At 38.3% G+C, this 19,041-nt stretch overlaps 1 protein-coding gene across 6 annotated transcripts in view; it reads right to left on the minus strand.

Annotated features, from left to right (window-relative positions):
• ARAP2 (ArfGAP with RhoGAP domain, ankyrin repeat and PH domain 2) overlaps positions 1 to 19,041 on the minus strand; it is a 197,782-nt gene that overhangs the window by 65,272 nt on the left and 113,469 nt on the right. For all 6 annotated transcript variants that reach the window (XR_011567142.1, XM_070791264.1, XM_070791262.1 and 3 more), the window contains 3 exons: positions 10,383 to 10,546; positions 4,683 to 4,895; positions 295 to 400 (listed from right to left, as the gene is read on the minus strand). Coding sequence is in view for 5 of the 6 variants with exons in the window: in XM_070791264.1 (XP_070647365.1) it covers positions 295 to 400; positions 4,683 to 4,895; positions 10,383 to 10,546 (483 nt within the window). In the remaining variant the exon portion in view is untranslated. The remainder of the gene's footprint in view (positions 1 to 294; positions 401 to 4,682; positions 4,896 to 10,382; positions 10,547 to 19,041) is intronic.

Here is a 19,041-nt window from a genome sequence, read left to right on the forward strand (position 1 = left end):
TAATTGCATTAAGAGACACCAAACTGATAGTTTATGGGAATTCCATTTTTGAAACCATTCTTAAGATATGGTAAAAGGCATCATTGACTCGATGGACATGAGTTTGAGTGAACTCTGGGAGTTGGTGATGGACAGGGAGGCCTGGCGTGCTGCGATTCATGGGGTCGCGAAGAGTCGGACACAACTGAGTGACTGACTGAACTGAACTGAACCACAGTACTTTAAATTAAAAAAAATAATGACTTACTGAGTGTCATATTTGAAATATCTAGAAAAGTTCATGAATCCACCCACCTGTAAAGGTGTTCAATTATAGCTGCCAATGTTGCTCGGTTCACCCCAGGAAGAGTACGTATAAATGCTCCATACTTCTTAATTCTTTCCTTGTCATCTTGGGTATCTAAAGGTTAAACACACACACATGAAACTTTAGGTCTAACTAATCATCTGTATTACCAATTTGCCTTTTATCAGTATTTTAAAACAATATTCACAACTGTATTTCACTGACACAATCAAGTTTCAAAACAGAAAACACTCAAACTTCTCTAATTCTGGAAAAGTATTTGATATTTACACAAACATTCCACAGCTATATGTCACAGCTCTTATATTTTATAATTAAAAATAAACCACTATTAAAACCCAGGTCTGTATTTTATCTTCAATGCTACATTCTACTGAACTTCAACTAAAAGGACTATTTTCAAGTAGTAACAAATTAGCCTACAAATTGAAGAGATGAGCCAAAAGTATTTTAACTATAGCTATGGAAAGATCTCACTATTTGTTATTAGAAAATGACATATCTGACCATTTTTCCCTGTTAGCATCATAAAAATCTTCCCTAAACTTTGAACCATCCCAGAACTATGAACTGTACATTAACCACACTGCTGCTGCTACTGCTAAGTCGCTTCAGTCGTGTCCAACTCTGTGCGACCCCATAGACGGCAGCCCACCAGACTCCCCCGTCCCTGGGATTCTCCAGGCAAGAACACTGGAGTGGGTTGCCATTTCCTTCTCCAATGCATGAAAGTGAAAAGTGAAAGTGAAGTCGCTCAGTCGCATACAACTCTCAGCGACCCCATGGACTGCAGCCTACCAGGCTCCTCCATCCATGAAGTGTCCAGGCAAGAGTACTGGAGTGGGTTGCCATTGCCTTCTCCACATTAACCGCACAGATCCATGCAAAAGTCCTTTCACCAGCCCTGGCAACTTCAGTTCTTTGTAGAAGGTTAGGGGGGCAGTGGAATAAGTCATAAGGCTCTGGTAACAGTGACACAGACTGAGAGGAGGATAGATAGATCCTTTGCTTTTGTCATGATTAGAACTTATTCATGAAGAGCAGGACAAGAAGGAACTACTCTCCTCCACTCTCCTAACCCTAAGAAGTCAAATACTTAAAAGCAACTGCACAGGAACCTCCAAAGTTCTAGTCTGGAGGTTGTATAGTGGTGGTCTGGTCTAACCTTTTCTTTCACAGGGGAAATAAGAGACCTCTCTTCAAATAAATAGCTTGTGCTGACTCTAACTCAAGGGGATTGCACTTATATTCCCTCTCCATTCCCAACCACCTTTGGAAACAGGGCTTTTTCATTTTCTGCTTAGCCCTACACATTCCATTCACAGAAAGCCAGTGGCACATTAATGATTCTTTGAAAGTACACAGTCACTTGTAAAGGGCATTTGGATCCCTGGGGAGGTAAGAAATTCTGTGACACATTTTTGAAGTACGCTCCTATTTAAAACAGGAACTGATAACTCCTTTGTACTGATTTCACCTGCACACTAGATCTATAAAAGTAAACATGGTCATATTGACTTAACTACGCTGATGGATGACTGTCATAAAGCAAGAGCGGAAGACACCCCAGTAACATTCAAAGACTATACTAGAAGTGAATTAAGAATTAGCTATCATTCTTGGTATAATCCAAATGTTTCCCCTCATGTCTTCCAGTTTCTAACTGTAGAGGTAATTGTATTTATTCAATTAAATGTAATTAATACTATGCTAAGTTGCTTCAGTCGTGTCCGACTCTGTGCGACCCCTTAGACGGCAGCCCAGCAGGCTCCTTCGTCCATGGGATTTCCCAGGCAAGAGTACTGGAGTGGGGTGCCATTGCCTTCTCCAAATTAATACTATACTACTATGCTTATAACTCGGAGAAGGCAATGGCACCCATTCCAGTACTCTTGCCTGGAAAATCCCATGGACAGAGGAGCCTGGTAGGCTGCAGTCCATGAGGTCACTAGGAGTCAGACACGACTGAGCGACTTAACTTTGACTTTTCACTTTCATGCATTGGAAAAGGAAATGGCAACCCACTCCAGTGTTCTTGCCTGGTGAATCTCAGGGATGGGGGAACCTGCTGGGCTGCCGTCTAAGGGGTCGCACAGAGTCGGACACGACTGAAGCAATTTAGCAGCAGCATGCTTATAACAAGCACATGCTAGTATAGCCTATTTTCACAAATCTTATAAGAATAAAATAGATGATATTTTCAAAATGAAGTTTGAGTAACTGGGAAAGGAAATGAAGATAGATTTTAGGTCATACAGAAAATACAACAATTCAACCAATCACAGCCTTCAGACAATTTAATTAGCATTCTTAGAAGAAGAGGTCACGTATATCATATAAACAGGTACTATGCAACTGTAGGACATTCCTCGCCTTGGGCGCACAGGACCCAAGAGAGCCCTCCAATGAGGTCATCCATCGAGTTCTGGTTTACTTTTGTCAGATCCAACAAAGGGTACTTTCTGACAGGTCAGGGTGAGCTACAAGGATCTGAAAGCAAAGAACTTTGAACACTAGTGCAATGGCACCCCACTCCAGTACTCTTGCCTGCAGAATCCCAGGGACGGGGTAGCCTGGTGGGCTGCCATCTATGGGGTCGCACAGAGTCAGACACGACTGAAGTGACTTAGCAGCAGACTTAGCAGCAGTCGAAGCCTTCTTAAAGTAATTTCTCAGGGATTCACATCCAAATGGAAGGTGAACACACTCCTCTCTGACACATGCTATTTCTCAACTACTTTCTCCTGTAGTTTAACAATGAAGACCTCTTTGTCATTAAATTTGACAACTTCACCAAAAGCATATTTGTCATAGATTTTTGATGACTGATTTTACAATAAAGGCAAATTGTAAGTCTTTATAAAATACAGGTACTATAAATAATTTCATGGTTATGAATTACAATAAAATCTTAAAACAAAAATGAGGGTGGCAGGGCAATTGTGCTTAAAAAGATGTATTACCTAATTCTATATTCCAGAAAATTATACAATCAACTCTTCTTGTGAATAGAATTGAAACTATTGATTTGAAAAACATAGGAAACAAGAAAAAGACTTCTGAATTAAGTAGTTACATTATGAAAAGTTTTATTTTAATAACAATACTACTCTCTTCTTGCTGAGACAAAAAAGGTCAATCTTGGGATTATTTTTCAACTACAGATGTTTTGTGGCATTTCAAAATTAATCCCTTCAAATATCATATTTATGTTTTAAATTAAACAAATACTTTCAATGGAAGAAACTTTTCTCAACAGAAAAACATCATATAGTCAATTCAAAGGTCATTTTCCAAAAAAATTCTCAAAATAGGTCAAATGTACAAGAGAGAAATATATTAGTAAATTATGGTATAATTCAATGATACATTTTAAAAATTGGGGGAAAATGAAGATTCAAAATCATCACTTTGAAATTACTGATATATGGGGAATATTTTAGTTTATTAATAAAAGTTATATATAAATCATAGGTGTGGGACAAAGATTATGAAATAATGTGAAAAATGAAAATAGCTCTATTAGAAATCTGGGATTAAAGGCAAAGTTTATATTTTAAAATATGTATTATCATGTTTCTAAAAAAGGAGTTATTTTGAATTAATGGAGGTAAATATAGGTTTTGCTGAAATCAGTTTGACCCATTATGTGATTTAATAGGGCTTCCCAGGTGGTGCTAGTAGTAAAAAACCCACCTGCCAATGCAGGAGACATAATAGATATGGGTTTGATCCCTGGGTTGGGAAGATCTCCTGGAGGAGTGCGTGGCAACCCACTCCAGTATTCTTGCCTGGAGAATCCCCATGGACAGAGGAGCCTGGTGGGCTACAGTCCATAGGGTCACAAAAAGTCTGACACAACTGAAGTGATTTAATACACACGCAGCTGATTTAATAAACTTTTTCTAAGATCATTTCTTAAATAAGTTCTTTTAGAGTATAGCAAAGATATTTTACTTCATTAGCATCTGAAAAAAAAATGAAGACTAAAAAGGTCTTTTGTCATGTAACTCTAAAGAGACAGAATGAATGAAAAAGGAAAGTCAAAGAGCTATATGTTAAAATCATAAAACCAATGTTGTAATACACCTTTCATTTTAATCTTAATGAGAAATTAATAGCCTACATGGACTTGACTATTAACACTTCCAAAGTTAAGGCAAAGTAAGCACTAAGAAATCTACCAAAAACTAAATATTATCATAAAAGACTTTAGCAATTACCACCATAAATTTCTTTTGAGGCACATAAAACAGCTATTTTACAATTTCTGTACACTGTTCCTTTCATTTAAATGTTCAGATTATCAGAGGTGATTTTAAAAATCTACTATCAAATGAGAAGGCAAGCCTTTATTCTGTAGTTTATGTATTACCTAAGGCAGAGATCCAATACGGGTAGAGCTCCTTAGTGAGAAGTGCATCATCAATGTCGGAGAGAAAACTCTTCAATACACCTGTCACATCTTCAAGTTGATGTTTTCCAGCCCTCAATTTAAAGCTTCTTGCATCCTTTTTGAAACTCTCCAGGAGTTCACTTACATGTAATGGATCACCATTCTTTTGATAGATATTTTTGTATCCTAAACCTTTGTTAAAAAAAAAAAAAAAAGATTATATGAAAAAAGTCTCAGGTCAAAATCCATTTTACTATCTCAAAAAAAGAACTAATTTCTGTGTTCGGATGATGTACAAGACAAAATCATCATCTAAGAGTTTATATAAACATGCATGAGAGTAGAAAGCTCCCCTCCTTGCAAATTTTATAACGTAAAATGCAAACCTGATGAACAAACTATTCCATCCTCAGCTTTTAGTAGGCCCTAGGCCAGTCCTTCCGGAGAAGGCAATGGCACCCCACTCCAGTACTCTTGCCTGGAAAATCCATGTACGGAGGAGCCTGGTAGGCTGCAGTCCATGGGGTCGCTAAGAGTTGGACACGACTGAGCGACTTCACTTTCACTTTTTACTTTCATGCATTGGAGAAGGAAATGGCAACCCACTCCAGTGTTCTTGCCTGGAGAATCCCAGGGACGGGGGAGCCTAACGGGGTCCCACAGAGTCGAACATGACTGAAGTGACTTAGCAGTAGCAGCAGCAGCAGGCCAGTCCTTCATAGCATCTTTCTCAAATGTTCTTTTACTATAAGTGCCCTTTGCTTAGTCTCTCAGAGTACAGATTTGCCTTCAGTTTCACTGACGAAAGTAAGACTCTCTAGTATAAATTTTCTTAAGTCTCTACATTCATATGTGCATATTTAATTCTGTCTGTTCCACAACTTCTTCTAGATGGAAGAGCTGGGTCATAACTTTTCAGAATTACATACTGATCAAGTTTCCCACTTAAAATAAGAGTAGCAGTGGTTAACTGAAGGAAGAGTGGTGGTGGTATGATGATGATGATAGCCAAACAAATATTTTTTAATACTTTTTTGCCCCCTCCCTTCAGGCCTCTTGTTTTTCTTTCTTCCAAAACTAATCTGAGTTTTCTGTATTTATTCTTTCTACCATCTTGCATCCCCATTGAGCCTTTAACCACTTACTGTTGCTTCAGGCCTAATTCCCACTCTGTTGGGACCATCTTCCTCAAGAATATGCTTTCTAGATGCTTTTCAATTTTTATGTAATAGGATCCCCTTGCAGTGTCTAATACTCCAGTGAATCCTGGTTAAAATTCTGTTAATCTCAAGGTTTTCACAATGTTATGATCTCATCTCTTTTGGCCCCTTCCTCTATGACTCCTCTTCTAGTCTTCTATTTATTCTGCTATCCAATATTTACTGATGATTCCAGGAAACTGTCCTCAATTCTCTTCTCTGATCCCCTACAAAATTCTCTAGATGAACCCATCCATTTTCATCATTTCAACTAAGACATGTATATTTCTACTCAGCTTTTAATTTTGAAAATTTCAAATGCACATGTGCATTACATATCTAAATCTATATATAAATACAGGGCTTCCCAAATACAAGCCACATAGACTATACTTATATATATGAACAAATTAATTTTCCTGCCCCATTCACTACTTCACCTCCCAATCCCAACATGCCTTTTATCTTGTTCCTATACCTCCAGGAGGTATAGGAGAAGGGGATGACAGAGGATGAGATAGTTGGATGGCATCACCAACTCGATGGACATGAGTTTGGGTAAATTCCAGGAGTTGGTGATGGACAGGGAGGCCTGGCGTGCTGCAGTCCGTGGGGTCACAAAGAGAGGGACACAACTGAGCGACTGAACTGAACTTACACACCAAGTAGGACACACTGGTCAAAAACATTGCACTTATAGATTCATATTTGACATTTACTCTATAATTTGTGGAGAAGGCAGTGGCACCCCACTCCAGTAGTTTTGCCTGGGGAATCCCATGGACGGAGGAGCCTGGTAGGCTGCAGTCCATGGGGTCTCTAAGAGTTGGAAACGACTGAGCGACTTTACTTTCACTTTTCACTTTCATGCATTGGAGAAGGAAATGGCAACCCACTCCAGTGTTCTTGCCTGGAGAATCCCAGGGACGGGGGAGTCTGGTGGGCTGCCGTCTATGGGGTCGCACAGAGTCGGACACGACTGAAGTGACTTAGCAGTAGCATACCTCCATATGTGGCATTGCCTTCTCCCCAGTCATTTATAAGCTAGAACTTCTCTTTCTCACACATCACATCAAAAGAATCAATAAAAATTTCAAGAAAACTGTCACATATATTTTTCATTATGACTTGTCTCACAAAACTGTCCCCTTGCTCCATCACCTGCACTATTATAATTTCAGGCACCCAATTCCTCAGTATGCTATTGCCCCTCTCTGTCCCTATTTCTACTGAGCCCTCCAGTCTGTCTTGAAAATGATAATAGAATGATCTGAGATACAAGTCTGCTGGTGTTACCAAAATGCTTAAAAATATGGATATAGCCCCCCTACCACTGACTAGAGGGCAAACTTTTGGGAAGATTGAAGGCAGGAGGAGAAGGGGACAACAAAGGATGAGATGGTTGGATGGCACCTCCAACTCAATGGACATAAGTTTGAGAAAGCTCTGGGAGACGGTGAAGGACAGGGAAGCCTGGTGTGCTGCAATCCATGGGATCACAAAGAGTCGGACATGACTGAGCAACTGAACAAAACAGAGGGCAAGTTTAGGGATTTTATTATGATACATAAGACCATGAGCTTCCCGGGTGGTGTTAGTGGTAAAGAACTGGCCTGCCAATGAAGGAGACATAAGAGATATGGGTTCGATCCGTGGATTGGGATGATCCCCTGGAGGAGGGCATAGCAACCCACTCCACTCTCCTTGCCTGTAGAATCCCATGGACTGAGGAGCCTGGTGGGCTATTGTCCATAGGGTCGCAAAGAGTTGGAAACAACTGAAATGACTTAGCATGCATGCATTCATATAAGACCCTATATGAATGTCCTAACTAGTTCTCCAGCTTCTTTTATTTTCCGCTCTTCTTACACTAAGTTCTAACCACATGTAGCTACCCAAAGTTCCCTGACTAGACAACTTCCTTCATGACTCCACACCTGACACACAGTTTCCTCTGCCTGGAATCCCTCCTCCTCCCTTCTCCTAATGAGCTCCCATTCTCTCTTAAAACACATGGCAGGTTCCATGCTCCAGCCATGAAACCCTCCATGACCACTTCTACACTAAGTGAATTTCAGCTCTAAGCCATGGACACCTGGACCACGCCCTGAACCCCACTGCCACAGAATTTCATACACTTGAGATATAAATGCCCACTTATTCTCATCTACAATCTATAAATTCCTAGAAGGCAAAGATCATGTCTTATTTTCTGTATACAGTAGTTACACAGTACCTCAAAGAACTCAGTCGATAGTCAGTAAATGACCACAATAGAAGAACAAGCAAGTTCTACCAAAAAACTGATTAAGTTTCTGAGATATGTTCCTAGTTGAGTGAATTTCTAACAACTGGTACAAGGTAACTCAATGTGAATCTGAATGCAATTTTGTTTACAAAAAATTAAATATATCCCCCCAAGAACTAACTGCTGTAACTCATTAAAACAATTAAAACTCTTTAGAATTATACATGAATTTTGTCAGGTTCAGATTTTGACACCATGAGCACAAAAATTAGGCTTTTAGATTTTATACCAAAGATTAGGAAATTCGAAATAATTGTGATCATATAGGCCCTCTGCATCCTATAATCACTGGGCATTTTCTAAGTTTATATCAAATCTTCCCTTCTATCCATGCTGGTAATATCAAGGTTTTCACGTGTTTTGCTCATTAAAAAAACAAAAAGCCGGAAAAAACATTAAGAGTCTTTTATTGGCTTTATTACTTTAATATGGAAGCTAATGTACCTTATGCTAGAGCTACAAGGTAATTATAATATATGAAATTTAGTTGAAAACAATCTAATGCTTAATGATTTTAAATGCAAATAAACACCACAAAGAAACTTCTGATTTCCCTAGAGAAACATTAAATTGGATACACTGGGAGCAAGTCAAGCTATTTTAATCATTTGTCAGCTTAAGAAAGACCTTATACCATTATGAAACGAACATGATGTGAAAATTCCCAATGAGGTTATGATCTTGCTAAAACATAAGATGTGTGCAATTTATTTATACCAGCACAATGCAAGTGCACCAATACTGAATTACTAATAAGTGAAGATGATAACCTTCCTCCCCCATTTTCAAACAAACAGATGATGACATTTGATAAGAAAAATATAACCATACTATCAAGGAACTTCACAGAATACTCCCACATAATGTGATTACATACATATTTGTAACATGTATATAATTCAAACACAAATTAATATTCAAACCTGAATATTAATCATAATTTTACTTGGATAACACATGAAATGAGTGAAATACTTAAAATGGCACTCTCCCTAGGAGAAAACAGATTAATATACACATATTCTAGACTTAATTTTCCCTTATTTTTTTTCATAGCATTTGTTATTTCTGGCATTGTGTTCATATCATTTCACTGTTAGTTCTCATACTGGAAGGCAAAATGTATGGTTCTTTCACTCTTTACTACCACTGCTCAATTTTCAGTACTAAGCTCAGCAGCTGGCACACTATAGACAATAAATAAGTAAAAAAAAAAACACTCATAAAACAGTGTTTTTCTACAGCTCTCTCACTGATTACACTTTCTTTTCAAATTAAAAATACCCAAAGATACATCTAAGACTAGGAGAACAATGAAAAGTTAACACAGCTTCCAAAATATAAGATAAACCATTTTACTTTTTTTCTGCATGTACAATCTAAATCAATGCCTTTTATAGACAGATTGAAAGAGAGAACATATTTTTATATTAAAAATATAGTTAAACAATTTATCTTTTAGCATATTAAGGCAACATGTAACAGAAGAAATTTTCAGAAGAAATTTTAAGAATGAGTAGTAATTTGAAAATAAGTAAAAATAATAAAGACATACTTCATTTACTTTTTTAGGCATGTATAAAATACTGCCACAGCATGTTAAATTAAAATGATACCTGATTCAACTTGGTTTGAACCTGCAAACTTTCATAAAAATGTTGTTATGATTAAGTCAAACCAGTACAATTAATGACCACGTTTCTTAATACAAACATGTGACCAAAAACATGTTAAATGGAATAAATACACAGACACTTTGCATGCAGGCCTACAAAAAGTCAAGTCTTTTACACATTGTCCCATCATTTACCATTTCTAAAACACAGTCACCACTATATTCCCCAAGACTTTACTGTAAAGTTATAACCTCTGAAGAGTACAACCTTTAATCATTTTTTAAATATACATTTTACAATATAGATTCTTCTAATATGTCATTTAAAATTTTTATGCATGTAAAGGAAGAAGGAATTTGTAAGGACATGTGATATAATTTAAATGAACTTTACTGTGAGAAGGAATGGCATTTAGGCTGAAGGGGGACTACACTTTTAATTTTCACTGATGTGCTTAAAATACAAAGGGCTCTCATTCAGTCCAATGGAGGTACTATTTCAAAACTGTAAGATGCTACTATGAGTCTTGGGGTTGAATAAAAACTCTGATACTTACCATACTGTGTAACAAATGCTATACAGCTGTTCACGATAATGGGAACGTCATTTCTGCCGAGCTGCTGGTCTTGTAATGCATTCCCATCTGTACCTGCTGCTTTTTCAATTGCAGTATGCCAGACTGTGAAATCCAACTTGGTATGCCCATGGATGTATAATGTTCTGTAAAGTTTGAAAAGTATTTCAATGATAATTTTGTTTTTTTCAAGCCTTCTACAGAGAATATCCTTAAATCCATATAAATGTGATCTGATCTCATCCATCAGAAGAAAACCCCTCTGTCTACCACTAGCTTCCACTCACTTGATCCCTCTTCTGCTTTGGAGTCACACGTCTCTCTCCATAGAGGCCAGAAAATTCCCTGAACTTGTGGTCTTAATGTCCTCGCCTCTTTTTCATTTCCTCTTTCATTCTGTTTCTGAATAACTGAACTGAAACCCTTCTGGCCAGCATCACTTGTAACTTCTCATGGATATTTGGAGGTTTATTTTTTAAGATGTTAGAACTGTTTGATGACTTCAGGACTGTTCTACCTTTTAAAGGTAGAAAAAAAAAAAAAAGAGAGAGAGAGAGAGAGGGAAAACAACCACCCAATTCAGCTTTGGCAGAACAGTTCTTCCTGGCTTTTCCTCCTATCTTTCTGGTCCCTCAGTTCTTTCCCAAACTCACTTTCTCTTTCTAAAAATGAACTTGCAAAACTAATACAATTATGTAAAGTTTAAAAATAAAATAAAATTAGAAAAAAAAAAGAATTGATGCTTTTGAAAATAAATAAATAAATAAAAATGAACTTGTAACTTCAGTGTACTCACATGAACTCTAAAGACTCTCCAAGGGACATGTCATTCAGGCCAGTGGTTTTATCCCCCATATATATAAGCTAGTAAGTCTCACATCCCTATCTCTGGTTGAGAACTGTCTCACAAATCAGATCTCCATATGATTGAAAAGCAAGAGCATAAAGAAGTTAACAGAATGGAAAACAATTCGTGAACTCAAGTTTTAGCACTATACTCACTTCCTTTATGACCTTGGACAAGTTATCAACCTTCTTTGGTTGTCAGTTTTATCAAAGGCAAAAATGAGGATAATAATAGCACCCACTTCAGCACTCAGTAAATGTGGTATTAGTAACTAATAAACCATAATACTAATTAATGTTAATTCCACAAGCATCTCAAATCTTTATCCCTTCTCATGTGGTGTTGGAGAAGACTTTTGAGAGTCCCTTGGACTGCAAGGAGATCCAACCAGTCCATCCTAAAGGAGATAAGTCCTGGGTGTTCATTGGAAGGACTGATGTTGAAGCTGAAACTCCAATACTTTGGCTACCTCATGCGAAGAGCTGACTCATTTGAAAAGACCCTGATGCTGGGAAAGACTGAGGGCAGGAGGAGGAGATGATAGAGGATAAGATGGTTGGATGGCATCACCGACTCAATGGACATGAGTTTGGGTGGACTCCGAGAGTTGGTGATGGACAGGAAGGCCTGGCGTGCTGCGGTTCATGGGGTTGCAAAGAGTTAGACACGACTGAGCGACTGAACTGATACTGATACCAAACTGGTACTATGTTCTCCACTTATCCCACCAGGAATTTAGGATTCATTATTGTAGACTGATCCCCCCAATCCCCACCCCACCCCTGACATATGAACTGAGTCACAGAATTCTGTCACATCCAGTTCCCTGACATACTTGCTTTGCCTCCTCTTTATTTGAACACTGCCCTCGGGCTTTCTATTGCTCCTTAAAGTCACTTAAGTCCCTCCAAACAAAATTCCTTTCCCTATCCTCTACCTTCTCCTTAAGACTGCCAGAATGATCTTTTTAAAATACAAAGCTAATGACATCACTTCCTGATAACTGTCCTTCCACGGCAGTTCTGGAGGTTTCAAGATTAAAAGGTCTTCAAGATCTGTCCTGTATTATCCACTCCAACTGTGCCATTCCCAGGAGGCAGGGAGAAAGGAAGGGAAGAAGAAAGAAATTAACATGTTCTTCTCTTTGCAATAAGTATTTCCTGCTCTCTGACTGCTTAGTCCAGCTTCTCCCCGATTGGTATATTCTAGGTAACCCTTTGGGACCCTCCATTCCTATCTGCCTCCATCCAATGCTGCTGGTGAAACAGACATTCTTCTTTAATCTTAAACACCCACTCCACCCTCCATCACATCAACTGTTGTGTCTGTGTGAATTTTTTAGCCACTTCACCACAAACTTAATACAAGCAAACAAAGAAAGCATTTCAGTATCAATAGCCTTTATTTAGCATAGTGCCAGATACTTCAATTCAGTTCAGTTCAGTCTCTCAGTCGTGTCCGACTCTTTGCGACCCCATGAATCACAGCATGCCAGGCCTCCCTGTCCATCACCAACTCCCGGAGTTTACTCAAACTCATGTCCATTGAGTCAGTGATGCCATTTAGCCATCTCATCCTCTGTCGTCCCCTTCTTCTCCTGTCCCTAGTCCTTCCCAGCATCAGGGTCTTTTCCAATGAGTCAACTCTTCGCATGAGGTGGCCAAAGTATTGGATCAGCCAAAGTATTAGTATCAGTCATTCCAAAGAACACCCAGGACTGATCTCCTTTAGAACGGACTGGTTGGATCTCCTTGTAGTTCAAGGGACTCTCAAGAGTCTTCTCCAACACCACAGTTCAAAAGCATCAATTCTTTGGTGCTCAGCCTTCTTCACAGTCCAACTCTGACATCCATACATGACCACAGGAAAAATCATAGCCTTGACTAGACGGACATTTGTTGGCAAAGTAATGTCTCTGCTTTTGAATATGCTATCTAGGTTGGTCATAGCTTTTCTTCCAAGGAGTAAGCGTCTTTTAATGTCATGGCTGTAATCACCATCTGCAGTGATTTTGTAGCCCAAAAAAGTAAAGTCTGACACTGTTTCCACTGTTTCCCCATCTATTTCCCATGAAGTGATGGGACCAGATGCCATGATCTTCGTTTTCTTAATGGTGAGCTTTAAGCCAACTTTTTCACTGTCCACTTCACTTTCATCAAGAGGCTTTTTAGTTCCTCTTCATTTTCTGCCATAAGGGTGGTGTCATCTGCATATCTGAGGTTATTGATATTTCTCCCGGCAATCTTGATTCCAGCTTGTGCTTCTTCCAGCCCAGCGTTTCTCATGATGTAGTCTGCATATAATTAAATAAGCAGGGTGACAATATACAGCCTTGACGTACTCCTTTTCCTATTTGGAAGCAGTCTGTTGTTCCATGTCCAGTTCTAACTGTTGCTTCCTGACCTACATATAGGCTTCTCAAGAGGCAGGTATTTAGTGGATGCATTATTTAGTAGATGCGTTGTTTTAAAGTTTTATCACTAGATAAAAAGTTTGATTTGAAACAAATTAATCATTGATGCATTTACGTATAATTATACTAAAGTAAGAGGAAATGGCAACCCATTTCAGTATTCTTCCCTAGATAATCCCACAGACAGAGGAGCCTGGCGGGCTGCTGTCCATAGGGTTGCACAGGGCCAGACATGACTGAAGCGACTTAGCATGCATGCGTACCAACGTCCAACTATTTAAGTTTGATTTCAAACTACGAAATGGCTACTTTGGATTCAATCTGAAGAGAAAGGAATGAACTGCATGAACAATCGGTCGCTATGGTTTTTCTTTTGAGGGGACTAAGAGAGGTAATCTTTTACATTCCCGGTAATTCATTGGCCCTAATTTAAGGAGAAAACAGCATTCCTTCTTTCTTTCCTTGAAACGCTCCTCTATGAAGATAAAGCTACTAGCACCCCACTCCACTCACCTTAACACCTTCTGAACCTGCCGTAACTGCATCCTCACTGACACTGATGCCCATAATCTTCATCTCTTGCTTCCTAACATCTTTATTTATTGCTTTTATTTTCCACACCCATCACAGCAGCTCAGATCTCAAGGTTCTGTCATTTCCTTTTTGAAGAATTCTGACACCTGCTTTAATACTGACATGCTTTTGCCTTTTCACTGATCTCATGTCATGTTTAACTCAAAAGCATTCTACTGCTGGGTTTATTTGTTTAAATGAAACTATCTAACTTGGGTAATTTCCCTGAGAAATCAAGCTCCTACATTATGTAGACTTAATCAAAATTATAGCTTGTTAAATTCAGGAGTTTAAAAAATATATTTTAACTCTTCTTGAGTCTCAGCTGCTTTTTTTATCTGATGATTAAGTTCTGAAATAGGCGACAAAATCTTTGAAAAGGTGTGTGTATAAACAAACAACGACCAATATTTGAGCAAGTAGTTAAAGAAACCCCAAAGGCAATGGCCTGCCTACAACAGCAGTATAATTCTGCCATTAACTGTAAATGTTTCAAACTTCAAATTTTCTTTCTAGTCAGAAGAAATGTTGTGATGACAAGTTTAACTGTCTGCATGTGAACTAGTGAAGGGTAGAATCAGTAATGACAAGTTAACTCCCAAGTCAACTTGTCAAAGGCTAAATCCTAAAATACATCATCTTGTGCGGTAGATGTCTGACATTTAACAGTATCAGTTCAACAACTTTCCTCTCTGATGTTACCTAAACTGCACATTGAATAAAGCATCGAAAGATATTTTCAACACAAATGATGGCCAACTTTATTATTTCAAATGTTACTGAACAATGGTTTATCATTCCTATTTCAAAGAAATAGGAATTTACACCTTGAAAATCTGAAGAGTTATTCTGAAGAACTCTAATTACAGAGAAATACATTTTACTAACTGTTCATTCCCAAACCTAAATTTTAAAGCCGTATTTTAAAAAATCCGTATATCCTATAATGCATCAAGATAGTTCAATAAGACATAGAAACCAAGTCCTAAAACTAATAAAACAATTTTCTTAAAGTTGTAATATAATATCCACAAAATAGAGACTATCATTATTTGAGCCTAGTCTACTGACAAGACCCAAGACAAATGAATGATAAGATCTATAAATTTGCTGTACAAAAAATGAAATCATATTTATAAAGAACATTTTAAACACAACTAAAAAGCAAACAACACGTTTCAAAAACATAACTAAAAAAGATAATATCTTAGGCATTTATAAAAAATAAAAACACTGAGTCTTGTAGTATACGTTAGCATTTGTTGGCCAAAAAAACTTTATTTTGCTTTCATTTCTGTAAGATATTTTTTCTGGATAGAGTATTTTAAGCTAATAGTTTCTGGTTTGGTTATTTTTTTTCCCCCAACACATTAAAAGATTTTACCATATTATTTCCTGGTTTGCACTGTTTCTGCCAATACATTCTCATCATTGTCCCCTATTTTTAATGTTTCTTCCCCCCTTCCCCGATATTTTTGTTTTTCCTCACACTGGTTTTCAAGAATTTGATTATGATATGTCTTGATGTGGTTTGTCTTTATCATGGATGTTATGTTGATCTTAATATATGTGCATTTATAGTTTTTATGAAATTCAGAAATCTTTGGCCGTATTTCTTCAAATATTTTATATATATATATATATATATATATATATATTACTCCATCTTTCTCTTCTCTCATTTTACAATTCTAACTATGCTTATATAACAATGCTTAATATTGTCCCACAGGTCATTGAGGCTCTGCTAATTTTATTCAGTCTGTTCTCTCTGAGCTAAAGTTTTGTTAATTTCTAATTGTCATCACTTCAGGTTTATTGAGTTTGTTTTTTTTAAACATAGTCTACTCCTGCATTTAGCTGATCTAGTGAGATTTTCTTTTCAGATAGTGTATTCTTCAGCCTTAGATCTTCCATTTGGTTTCTTCTTTAGATACATTTTTCTATGTTTATGTTTTCCTTTACATCTTTTAATATATTTAGTAATAATTCAAAATTACTGTGTATATTCTTGCTAATTCCACTATCTTTCTCATTTCTAAGTCTGTTCTTATCATCTAATTTGCAGCTTTTTCATATCACCAGTATTTTAACTCTATGCTAGACATCATGAGTACAAGTTCAGTGTCAGGGTTGTGCTGTCTTCCTATAAGGGTCCTGCTAAGTCACTTCAGTCGTGTCCAACTCTGTGCGACCCCATAGACGGCAGCCCACCAGGCTCCCCGTCCCTGGGATTCTCCAGGCAAGAACACTGGAGTGGGTTGCCATTTCCTTCTCCATCCTATAAGGGTATTGATGTTTGTTTTGGTCCCTTTTGCCTATTTGACCCTGGGTAACTAAACTACTTGTGGAGAGGTCTGTTTTTAAGCTTCAGATCAGATCAGTCGCTCAGTCATGCCCGACTCTTTGCGATCCCATGACTCGCAGCACGCCAGGCCTCCCTGTCCATCAACAACTCCTGGAGTTCATTGAGACTCACGTCCATCGAGTCAGTGATGCCATCCAGCCATCTCATCCTCTGTCGTCCCCTCTTCCTCCTGCCCCCAATCCCTCCCAGCATCAGGGTCTTTTCCAATGAGTCAACTCTTCGCATGAGGTGGCCAAAGTACTGGAATTTCAGCTTTAGCATCATTCCTTCCAAAGAAATCCAGGGCTGATCTCCTTCACAATGGACTGGTTGGATCTCTTTGCAGTCCAAGGGACTCTCAAGAGTCTTCTCCAACACCACAGTTCAAAAGCATCAATTCTTCGGCGCTCAGCCTTCTTCACAGTCCAACTCTCACATCCATACATGACCACAGGAAAAACCATAGCCTTGACTAGATGGACCTTTGTTGGCAAAGTAATGTCTCTGCTTTTCAATATGCTATCTAGGTTGGTCATAACTTTCCTTCCAAGGAGTAAGCGTCTTTTAATTTCATGGCTGCAGTCACCATCTGTAGTGATTTTGGAGCCCAGAAAAATAAAGTCTTGACACTTTTTCCACTGTTTCCCTATCTATTTCCCATGAAGTGGTGGGACCGGATGCCATGATCTTCATTTTCTGAATGTTGAGATTTAAGCCAACTTTTTCACTCTCCACTTTCACTTTCATCAAGAGGCTTTTTAGTTCCTCTTCACTTTCTGCCATAAGGGTGGTGTCATCTGCATATCTGAGGTTATTGATATTTCTCCCGGCAATCTTGATTCCAGCTTGTGTTTCTTCCAGTCCAGCGTTTCTCATGATGTACTCTGCATATAATTAAATAAACAGGGTGACAATATACAGCCTTGACGAACTCCTTTTCCTATTTGGAACCAGTCTGTTGCTCCATGTCCAGTTCTAACTGTTGCTTCCTGACCTGCATACAAATTTCTCAAAAGGCAGATCAGGTGGTCTGGTATTCCCATCTCTTTCAGAATTTTCCACAGTTTATTGTGATCCACACAGTCAAAAGCTTTGGCATAGTCAATAAAGCAGAAATAGATGCTTTTCTGGAACTCTCTTGCTTTTTCCATGATCCAGTGGATGTTGGCAATTTGATCTCTGGTTCCTCTGCCTTTTCTAAAACCAGCCTGAACATCAGGAAGTACACGGTTCACATATTGCTGAAGCCTGGCTTGGAGAATTTTGAGCATTACTTTACTAGCGTGTGAGATGAGTGCAATTGTGCAGTAGTTTGAGCATTCTTTGGCATTGCCTTTCTTTGGGATTGGAATGAAAACTGAGCTTTTCCAGTCCTGTGGCCACTGCTGAGTTTTCCAAATTTGCTGGCATATTGAGTGCAGCACTTTCACAGCATCATCTTTCAGGATTTAGAATAGCTCAACTGGAATTCCATCACCTCCACTAGCTTTGTTTGTAGTGATGCTTTCTAAGGCCCACTTGACTCCACATTCCAGGATGTCTGGCTCTAGGTCAAGTGATCACACCATCATGATTATCTGGGTTGTGAAGATCTTTTTTGTACAGTTCTTCTGTGTATTCTTGCCATCTCTTCTTAATATCTTCTGCTTCTGTTAGGTCCATACCATTTCTGTCCTTTATCGAGCTCATCTTTGCATGGAATGTTCCTTTGGTATCTCTGATTTTCTTGAAGAGATCCCTAGTCTTCCCCATTCTGTTGTTTTCCTCTATTTCTTTGCATTGATCGCTGAAGAAGGCTTTCTTATCTCTTCTTGCTATTCTTTGGAACTCTGCATTCAGATGTTTATATCTTTCCTTTTCTCCTTTGCTTTTCACTTCTCTTCTTTTCACAGCTATTTGTAAGGCCTCCCCAGACAGCCATTTTGCTTTTTTGCATTTCTTTTCTATGGGAATGGTCTTGATCCCTGTCTCATGTACAATGTCACGAACCTCATTCCATAGTTCATCAGGCACTCTATCTATCAGATCTAAGCCCTTAAATCTATTTCTCACTTCCACTGTATAATCATAAGGGATTTGATTTAGGTCATACCTGAATGGTCTAGTGGTTTTCCCTACTTTCTTCAATTTAAGTCTGAATTTGGCAATAAGGAGTTCATGGTCTGAGCCATAGTCAGCTCCTGGTCTTGTTTTTGTTGACTGTATAGAGCTTCTCCATCTTTGGCTACAAAGAATATAATCAATCTGATTTTGGTGTTGACCATCTGGTGATGTCCATGTATAGAGTCTTCTCTTGTGTTGTTGGAAGAGGGTGTTTGTTATGACCAGTGCATTTTCTTGGCAAAACCCTATTAGTCTTTGCCCTGCTTCATTCCATATTCCAAGGCCAAATTTGCCTGTTACTCCAGGTGTTTCTTGACTTCCTACTTTTGCATTCCAGTCCCCTATAATGAAAAGGACA

This window comes from Bos indicus, chromosome 6 (assembly GCF_029378745.1).
Source record: "Bos indicus isolate NIAB-ARS_2022 breed Sahiwal x Tharparkar chromosome 6, NIAB-ARS_B.indTharparkar_mat_pri_1.0, whole genome shotgun sequence".
NCBI lineage: Eukaryota > Metazoa > Chordata > Mammalia > Artiodactyla > Bovidae > Bos > Bos indicus.